An 8,785-nucleotide genomic window follows, 5' to 3' on the forward strand; every position below is an offset into this window, starting at 1 on the left:
CTGAGAAAGGTCGGCCCCAGGGTCCAGGTCTGAGAAAGGTCGGTCCCTGGGACCAGGTCTGAGAAAGGTTAGCCCCAGGGACCAGGGCTGACAAAGGGAGCTCCGGAGACGCACCAGGCACCCCACCCACAGAGGGCTGCTCCCCTCACATGCAAGCCTGAGCCCCAGGGAAGAGCTCTCCAAATAGTTCATTTTCCCCACGTGATGCGTTAGGTCCTAACGCTGGATGCTACACGACAGAAACCACCGTGTGTGTGTGTGTGTGTGTGTGTGTGTGTGTGCGCGCGTGCGTGTGCGCAAGCGATTAAGCGTGGCTACCGTGCTACACGTGCACGACGCGTGCGGTTACACGTACGGGTGTGTTACCGCGTGTGGTCACCGTGTGCTTGCACGGGCGTGTCAGCACGAGAATACGTAATGAGATGCGCGGTGTAGTTACGAGCACGTGTGTGATCACGTGCACGCAGGCGACCGCGTGTGCACACGCGTCCCCACACGCATGTGGGCGGCAGCCCCCAGCTGCACCCAGGGCCCCAGGCCCCCTTCGGATGGGAAACTCTGTTTCGAAACAGGCAGCCCCAGAAGGGACAGGTGCACAGCGAAAACAGAAGGAAGAGACGAGCTCAGGGGGAGGGACTCGGACACGTGGAAAAGGGGTGACGTCCTTGGATTCTTCTCTCCCGAAAAGTTCTTAGGAAAGCAGGAGGAGCAAACTCTACCTCTGTGCCAGGTGGGCGCTGGGCCTAGATCCCCTGCTCGCCCGGCTCCCCTCCCCTCAAGGCTGGTGTCCCTCCCTGTGGGCACGTTAAGAGAAAACGAGGCTCGTAGATGTCATGAGCCACCGGGTTCCCGCATCGGGGTCCCAGAGACTAGCACCCCAGCCAACCCCACGCCTGCACTGGGGGTCCTGGAGGGGAGTACCCTGGCCCGTCCCGCCTTCACCCCTCATTACTAGAAGCCACTGAGGGCCCACGCCCACAGCCTTCTAGAAACCTTAGGACGCCTGGGAACACGCGGGTTCCAAGAGCTCCAGACCCTGCCCCTCACCAGCGCCAGGGGCCCCAAAGAGCCCAAAGCTACCGCCGCAGACGGCCGCGGTGCCCCACACGGGTCCACCTGCGCTGGCCTCCCTCTCCTCATGCATAAAAGCAGGGCTGGAACTGCCCCCAGCATCACCCGGCTGCAGTGCAGGACTGGGGACACGCCCCAGGGAGACCAAGGGGACGACGGTCCTGCTCTCGGTCCCTCCCTGCCCAGGCTCACCCACTCCCCAGAGCAAGGCCACAGCGGGGGCAGTAAGGCAGGGTGGCGAGGTGAGGGCGTCAGGCACGCACGTACCTTCATACTGGGGATGATGCGCAGGAAGCGGAACACGATGAACATGTTCACCAGCCGGGCCATGTCCCACAGCGACAGCAGGCCCAGCATCTCTGGCTTCCTGGAGAGACACACAGGAGACGGTCGGGAGGGCCCCGAGACGTCGGCGACAGGAAGACCGGGAGGTGTGTGTTCAGACACAGAGAAACAGAGACGCAGAGAGCAACGGGGCGGGGGGCGCGGGGGAGGGGGGCCCCGTCTTGGCACACGCTGAGCCCGGACTGCCCACACCTGCCGGCCCAGGACAGCACGGGTCAAGGCACAGCCCCTCACGCTGGTGCCCAGCCATCGCACCCCGGTCTCACACGACAGACACTCAGGTTCCAGAGGCCGGAACACTCCAACTCTGGTCCCAGCCCGAGTGGAAGAGACGTGGTCCCTGAGCCGGTCCCGTCCCTCTCCGCTGACCCCTAACCACCCTCCTATTGCAACCCCTCCCTCTGACCTCGTCCCCTGTCCCTATCACCGACCCTGTCTCCTGACACCATCCCCCTCCTGACTCTGCCCTCTCCTGTGATACCATCCTGCGGCCTGACCCCCTAGGTGTCCCTCGGAGCTTACTATGCTCTTGTCAACTCGAAACTCATGCTCACGCAAAATGTTCCCCTGCGATTCTCGGACAAAAGCAGGTTTTCACTGCGCATGAGAAACCAGGCGGCCTGAGCTCCTGCCAGGCCTCGGCTCACCACCACGGACAGCACCAGCACCAGCCCCAGCCCCAACCATGTCCCCCAATTAAGCCCTTCCTAGCTGGCCCTGGGGCAGCTAAGCCAAGTCGCCGGCACTTCCGGGCCACTCCACTGGCAGACAAGCAGCCCCCGAAACACTGAGAGGGCGGGGCCGGCACAGGCCCCGGCTGGGGCAGCTGTGTTCTGGGCAACGCAACCCAACGGCCACCACAAGCCACACTTCGAGGTGCTCTGGGACACCCTGGCCTGACAGCCACACTGCTATGCGGCCAGAACCAGGGTGGGTGGGGCTCCAACAGCCCTGGGGATTCAGCAGCCCCCGCTTCCGCCATCCAACAGGGTGGCGCTCAGAGCAGGAGGTGACAAGCCAAGGTCACACGGCTCCCAGCCGCACGCCCCGCCCTGGTGCACGCCCCGCCCTGGTGCCGGGGCTGAGCCCACTGCCCGCTAGCGGCTTGTCACAGCTCTGGGAACCCTATCCATCTGACGGCGAGTTAGGCCATGTCACAGGATCCCCAAGAGCAAAGAGAGACCTGCTCCCACAGTCCTACGGGCCAAGTTCCGAGCCACCTGCTTCCCTAACACTCGGGCCATGGGCCCTAGAGCAGCCCGAGCAGACAGGCCAGGGCGCCTGGGCACGGGCCACCCACCCCTGGGGCCTACAGGGTGCTGGTTGCTGTAGCCTCCCTCGGTTCTCTCCAGTCACATACCAGCCTGGGTGTGGGAATCGGTACACAGCCAAGGTTGAGATCTCCAAAACCTTCAATCACAAAAGAAGAGAAGGCATCGCTACAGCAACCTAACCTAGGGGGCTTTCAAACGAGTTCTAAAGCTCGTGTCTGACATGCTCCCCCTCAAACGGGGCTTTGGGGGGGAAGTCAGAGCTCCGTCCTTGTCCCCGTGGGTTGGTTCCAAACATGGGACTTCCTGCGGTCGAGAAACACACTCTAGTCTCAGGAGGCGGTGGCCTATCCACAGGGAGGGCGGGACACCGGAAAGGCTGGAGGAGCCCGGGTCAAGGACAGACCGGAGGCCCGGCTCTCAGACCGTCCTTGTTCCTGTCCCAAGGAGCCCGCACCTCCGATCAAAGACGAACAGATGTCGGACCAATATGGCTGCCACGACGCACACATCACGCGTGACCCTCCACTCCCACAGGCTCTAGGGAAAGGGTGCCTGACCCCCGCGGCCCCTCCTGCCACCCACATCAAGGCCCCACTGTCCTTAGTGTCTGTGGCCGGGGCCGGCTCAGAGGGCGGGGACCGTGAGTTCCTCTGGCCCCCCCCCCCCCCCCCCCGCCCGAGTTGGGCAGCCTGCCCGGTGACACTCAAGTGCAGCGGAAACCCCGCCTCCCGCAGGCCCCCGCTGGCCGCCCCCCCGCCCCCCCAAGCAGCACACGGGGGCGAAAGCCGGCCCTTTGCCCCTGCAGGCCGGAGCGCGGCTCCCTGTGGCCCTCAGCGCCCGAGGGACGGCCCGGGACGGGACACGGCCCAGAGCCAGACGCAGAGAGCACACCGCCCGCCCGGAGAGGCCAGCGGCCCGGCGCGTCTCAGACTTTACCAGCAGGACGACGGTGAGGAGCCCGTCAAATACGTTGCTGGAGTAGGACAGGTAGCCCCGCAGGCCCAGAGCAAACGCCTTGAGCAGCAGCTCCAGCACGTAGTACAGGATGAAGACGCAGTTGAGAATCTGCAAAAGGGACACAGCTGCCTCGCGTCCGGCCCGCGCCACCCGCCCTCCGCTCGCCTCCCCTCTGGCCTCTCGGGGCCGCCCTTCCCATGCACCCGCCGCTCACACCCGGGGCATCTCCAGCACCCCAACTTCCTGCCCCACACCCTCCCCTCAGGTGGCCTGGAACCCCACGCCGGCTTCCAGAACTCGCACGTCTGCGGCCCTACGTCTCCCGACCCCACATCCTCTCTGTGCCCGCAAGGCCGGGGTCACACTCCCCCCGCCCCCCCACCGCCCCCCGAGCCTGCGCCCCCGGCTGTCTCTGCCCTGGCGCCTCCGGTCCAACCTCCAGGGGACCTCTAACAACTCCCATGGGCAGCGCCCTCCCAGCCTCCGCGGGTGTGTCTGAGACGCTCTTCGCATTGAACGTGGCCTCAGGCTACTGGGTCCCGGTCCGGTCCATGTTTGAAGCCAGGAAGTAAGACACGGGAGTCCCGAGGGTGGGGAGGCGTGGTGAGCGCCGCGGTCACCCCACCTAGGTGTCCAGTCTAAATGCCACATTCCTAGGGCACCTGGGTGGCTCAGTCGGTTGGGCGACTGACTTCGGCTCAGGTCATGATCTCACAGTCTGTGAGTTCGAGCCCCACATTGGGCTCTGTGCTGACGGCTCAGAGCCTGGAGCCTGCTTCGGATTCTGCGTCTCCCTCTCTCTCTGCCCCTCCCCTGCTCATACTCTGTCTCTCTCAATAACAAATAAACGTTAAAATTTAAAAAAAAAAAAAATTCCATATTCCTAGCGCTGCCTCGCTCACCCGTGAAGAGATGTTGTCAGACCCCATCTGACCAGAAATCTCTCATAAAGCTAACCAGGCTGACTCTAGTGCTGAACAATTACCGTTACAAGAGAGAAAATACGGGGCACCTGGGTGGCTCAGTCAGTTAAGCGTCTGACTCTTGATTTCAGCTCAGATCATGATCCCAGGGCTCAGGTCGTGGGATCGAATCCTGCGTCAGGATTCCCTCTCTCCCTCTCTCTCTCTCCCTCCCCCTCCACCCCACTCCCCTTCTCAAGCCAGTGTGCTCTCTTTTAAAAAAAGAAAAAGAAAAAAGAGAGAAAACATAGATCAAGTGTATCCAATTTGACTTTTGTCAGGAATGAAACCAGCCACCTCTGGAATGTGTCATTCACGAGGAGGAGACTGAACCTTTCTGGGGTCATCCAGGAAAAAAATACAACAGAAAGAAGAAAGAAGAAAATCTGATTTTCCTGAAGTGGAAAATGCAGGAATTTCAAGCATCAGGTCAGAAAAGCCGTTGTTTCGATTTTGAAACTAGGATACGTTTTGCTCCACATCTAACACACAGGACACAATCTGTCCTGGCACATTAAACCAGATAAGTCAAACAGCTTCCTACGTAATTAGAGAAGATGTAGTCGTTTGCGTCCATTTTAACATCGTTCACGACGCCGTGAAAACACCCGCTTTGTTAAGAGTTCTGGCGTTAGGTACCGTGGGGGCGTGGCTGTTACTTTGCCTAACATCCAACGTGGGAAAATTGTTTTTAAATTCCTAGAGAGTTTGACGAGAGCACATAACATTCAGAAAGGAGCTCACGGTTCCAAAAAGGGCTGAGAACCAGCCGCGGAGAAGCTCAAATCCCAGGGCCAGACAAGGCGGCAAGACGGGGGGCGGCCCCACCCGCTGCCTTGCCCGCCACCCCCGCCCCCCGGCCTCGCCCCGGGCCAGCACCCCTCCTCTGGGGGCGTCCCGTGACGGGCGGAGCCGCTCTGCAGCAGGAGGGCCCCGGGGCAGGGAGGCCGTGCACACTCACTCCCTCTGGCCGCTGTCACCCCGGCCGCACGGCCCCAGAGCTCACCCCGAGGACGAAGTCATCACGGTCCCCGGGCAGCACGTCGGCATCGAACACCAAGAACACCTGCGGAGCCAGAGCGGGAGGCGGCTCGCCGGCCGGGCCCGGCAGAGACCTCGGGCAGGGGGCCGGGAGGAGGGGCAGGGGCGGGGGGCAGGGGCGGGCGCAAGGCACCTCCCGTGTCCACACGAGGGCAAGGGCACACTCACAGAAATGGACACGAGGTTCCCAAGGGCGATGAGGTTCCCCAGGTAGTCAAAATAGCGGTGGCTGAAGAGGAACTGAGCCCTCCGCAGGAAGGGAGACCGGTACTCGGGCCGCGGCGGGCGCTGGGGAGGGAACACGCGTGTGCTCAAACACACGTGCCTACGGGGGGTACGTGGCCGCTGGGCGCCCTCCAGTGCCCGCACCCCCTTATTCTGGGATTCGACTTTTCCTACCTTCTATCTCGTCCCAGTCTATCCAGCCTGAGAAAATAATCTCAAACACGAAAACAGGTGCACAAAGACGTTCATCCGAGCAGTCTTTGAACACCAAAAGAGAGGCAGAGAGAGCCTAAACGGTCACTAAGCAGCTTAAGTAAACCACGAGGGACTATCCGGGGGGGACCCTGAACACACGCCAGGTGTTTAGCAGACACAAAGTGTTCTGTGAATAAATGTACGTAAATTACACGCCAATAACTGACACGGGACAGTCTTCTGGACACAGTGCTGAGCTGGATGCCAAGGCCCATCTGGGGACTTGACAAATCAGGGTCAAGGACAAAGGACAAATGCTTTGGACAAACTCAGGAAGCTCCAGAGAAGGACACACAGGAAGTAGGTAAGAGTCTGTCATGGAGACGGGGGAACCCATCCAGAAGGTTCCCCTGAGTCAGGCTTGGCCCAGGCCAGTCCCTGTGGTCTGCGAATTGCATCAGGTTAACAAAACCTCCTCGGTTTCCAAGAGCCCAGCAATCTCTGTTCCCGTTCCCCATCCTCGGGGCCAGAATCCCTGGCACTGACGCCAAGGGTCACCCGGGTGATCAATGCCAACACGCACCGTAAACTTCCCCGTTCACCCCGGGTGGCCTGGCCCTAAGCAGGTGGCTCAGTTACCTCTTTAATCACCCTTTTGTCAAACTCGTTGAAGAGCTTCTGAAACTCCTCGGCCGACAGAAGGTCACCACCGTAGGAACGCACCTTCTACAAAGGACAGAAACACAGGTCAGCAGGGGTCAGCTGGGCCCAGGGGAGGAAGGGCCCAGGACAGGAGGGTGCGCCGGGCCCAGCCCCCACCGGCCCCGGGGCCCCGGCCGATCTGAAATGACGCCCTGTGCGGAAGCGGGGTTGCTGGCCGACGTGACCTCCAGGGGGACCCCAGATCACAGACCGAGGAGGGCAAGGGGAAGAGGGGACTCCGATACCTCCATGATGACCGGTTTCTGGTGGCTGTCCAGCTGGACTCTCTGAAGCACCTGCAGGAAGTCCTGGGGGTCCACCCCGACCCTGGGAAGAAGGACACCGCGCCCCAGTGAGCCCGGCCAGCACAGCGCACCCGGCGCCCGACCCTCTGGCCTGGGCTGTGCGCGTGCGACCGAGCCGCCCTGGGCGATGACACAGACCTCCGTGAAAGAGCCGACCACAGGCCCTCCGACGTCCTGTCATCTAAAATCCCCACAGACACTACTGTCGCGCCCCCGAGAGGAGCGCGCTGGCCCTTGGAAGCGGCAGGCGGTACGATAGCAGCGCCACGGCTAACGAGCCGTCCGAGCCGGAGCCTTCCACACCAACACCACCTCCAGACCAGGTCCCGCTGGTTCGGGCGCCCGAGCGCAGGGGCGCGGGAAGGGCGCAATCGGGGGAGAGGGCCAAAGCGCCTCGGCCCCCGCCGGCCCAGGGTCTCCGGGGCTCACGAGGACGACCCCGCAGCACCAGAGAGGCGGAGTCCTCAGGATGCCCGGGCCCCAGCCCACAGGGAGCTGGGCAGAGCGGTGCCCGGGAAAGGCCCCAGAGCACGCCACCCCTAAGGCGTTCCCTCCCGGCAGCAGGCGCCCCCACTTCCTCGGGGAGAAGGGGCTCCCGGGAGCCCCGGCACTCACCCTCGAGGGTGGGCTTCTCCCCGTGTGCTCATGGAGGAGAGGACCTCGTAGGCGGCCCGGGCCCCCAGCCGCCTCCGGAACAGCGAGGTCTGGAAGGACTTCTGCAAGCCAGGACAATGGCTCTGAGTGGCAGGGTCGGGCCTCTCCCGGCCGCACACCCCCTCCTGTGCAGCGTGGCCTCTGGGGGCACCCACCCGCCCGCGGCTGGGAGCGGCCCTTGCCCTCTCGGGCCCCAGGGGCATGGCCAGACCCCTCCCGGCCTGCGGAATTCATGCAGACGTGCTTTTCCGCTCTGCGCGCCTGGGGCCCCCAGCTCTCACACGCACGGTGGGCTCAGGGCCGCCTGCCCTGGGAGGGGCGACCTCGAGGCCTCCCTCTAGAAGCGGCCTGGGCAGCAAGGATGTGCCGCGGCTCCCGCTTCCCCACGGGAGGCGGCGCGGAGACCAGAAGGGGCCGCCACCCCACCCCCGGCCGGCCACCCCTCACTGCAGGGACTGCCTGGCCGGTCAGCTCGGTCGCGCCCCGCTTGGCCTCCAGGGGCAGCTGCTCAGGCGGGAACAGGGACAGCGGCCCGGCTCACCATCAGGTAGCCCCGGAACTGGTTGTAGATGATGGCCGTCAGCAGGTTCATCAGAAACAAGCTTCCTTCGAGTTGGAAAAGCCACAGTCATCGGGCAGAGTCTGGAGGGAGCACCCCGGGGGCCCAGGGCCAGGCCGGCATCCAGGGGCACAGAGGGGACATGGGCACAGCAACCCCCCGGGGGGGATGGCAAGAAGGGCAGGGACGGTCACAGAGCAGGGCGTGCTCATGGTTCCCGTCAGGTGCCCGGGGCACACCAGTCACCCCACACGTAGCCTTGTCCTCATCCAATGAACACGCAAGACACCAGGCCTGCCCAGCCACGGGCACAGGGGCCATCGGTAGTCACAGACCAAAGACCACGAGATGGTCACACTGAGAAGCCACGAGGTTGGAGGGCACATGAGGGGAGGTCATGGGGTTGGGATGGCACACTGGGGTGAAGTCATGGGGTCGGGAGGGCACTTGGGGGGAGGTCATGGGGTCAGGAGGGCACACTGGGGTGAAGTCATG

The 8,785-nt window shown here is 63.2% G+C and overlaps 2 protein-coding genes across 4 annotated transcripts in view; one reads left to right on the top strand and one right to left on the bottom strand.

The window, feature by feature from the left end:
* The window catches only part of MRPL21 (mitochondrial ribosomal protein L21), a 151,234-nt gene that overhangs the window by 16,046 nt on the left and 126,403 nt on the right, over positions 1–8,785 (top strand). The gene's annotated exons all lie outside the window — the stretch shown is intronic.
* The window catches only part of TPCN2 (two pore segment channel 2), a 26,999-nt gene that overhangs the window by 5,791 nt on the left and 12,423 nt on the right, over positions 1–8,785 (bottom strand). For 2 of the 3 annotated variants that reach the window (XM_049641715.1, XM_049641722.1), the window contains exons 10-18: positions 8,273–8,337; positions 7,693–7,793; positions 7,018–7,099; positions 6,710–6,796; positions 5,819–5,938; positions 5,616–5,675; positions 3,627–3,755; positions 2,777–2,826; positions 1,339–1,438 (exon numbers count right to left, since the gene is read on the bottom strand). In XM_049641715.1, coding sequence (XP_049497672.1) covers positions 1,339–1,438; positions 2,777–2,826; positions 3,627–3,755; positions 5,616–5,675; positions 5,819–5,938; positions 6,710–6,796; positions 7,018–7,099; positions 7,693–7,793; positions 8,273–8,337 — 794 coding nt within the window. The remainder of the gene's footprint in view (positions 1–1,338; positions 1,439–2,776; positions 2,827–3,626; positions 3,756–5,615; positions 5,676–5,818; positions 5,939–6,709; positions 6,797–7,017; positions 7,100–7,692; positions 7,794–8,272; positions 8,338–8,785) is intronic. The other variant, XM_049641728.1, reaches the window with a different exon arrangement.

Source organism: Panthera uncia, chromosome D1, assembly GCF_023721935.1.
Source record: "Panthera uncia isolate 11264 chromosome D1, Puncia_PCG_1.0, whole genome shotgun sequence".
NCBI lineage: Eukaryota > Metazoa > Chordata > Mammalia > Carnivora > Felidae > Panthera > Panthera uncia.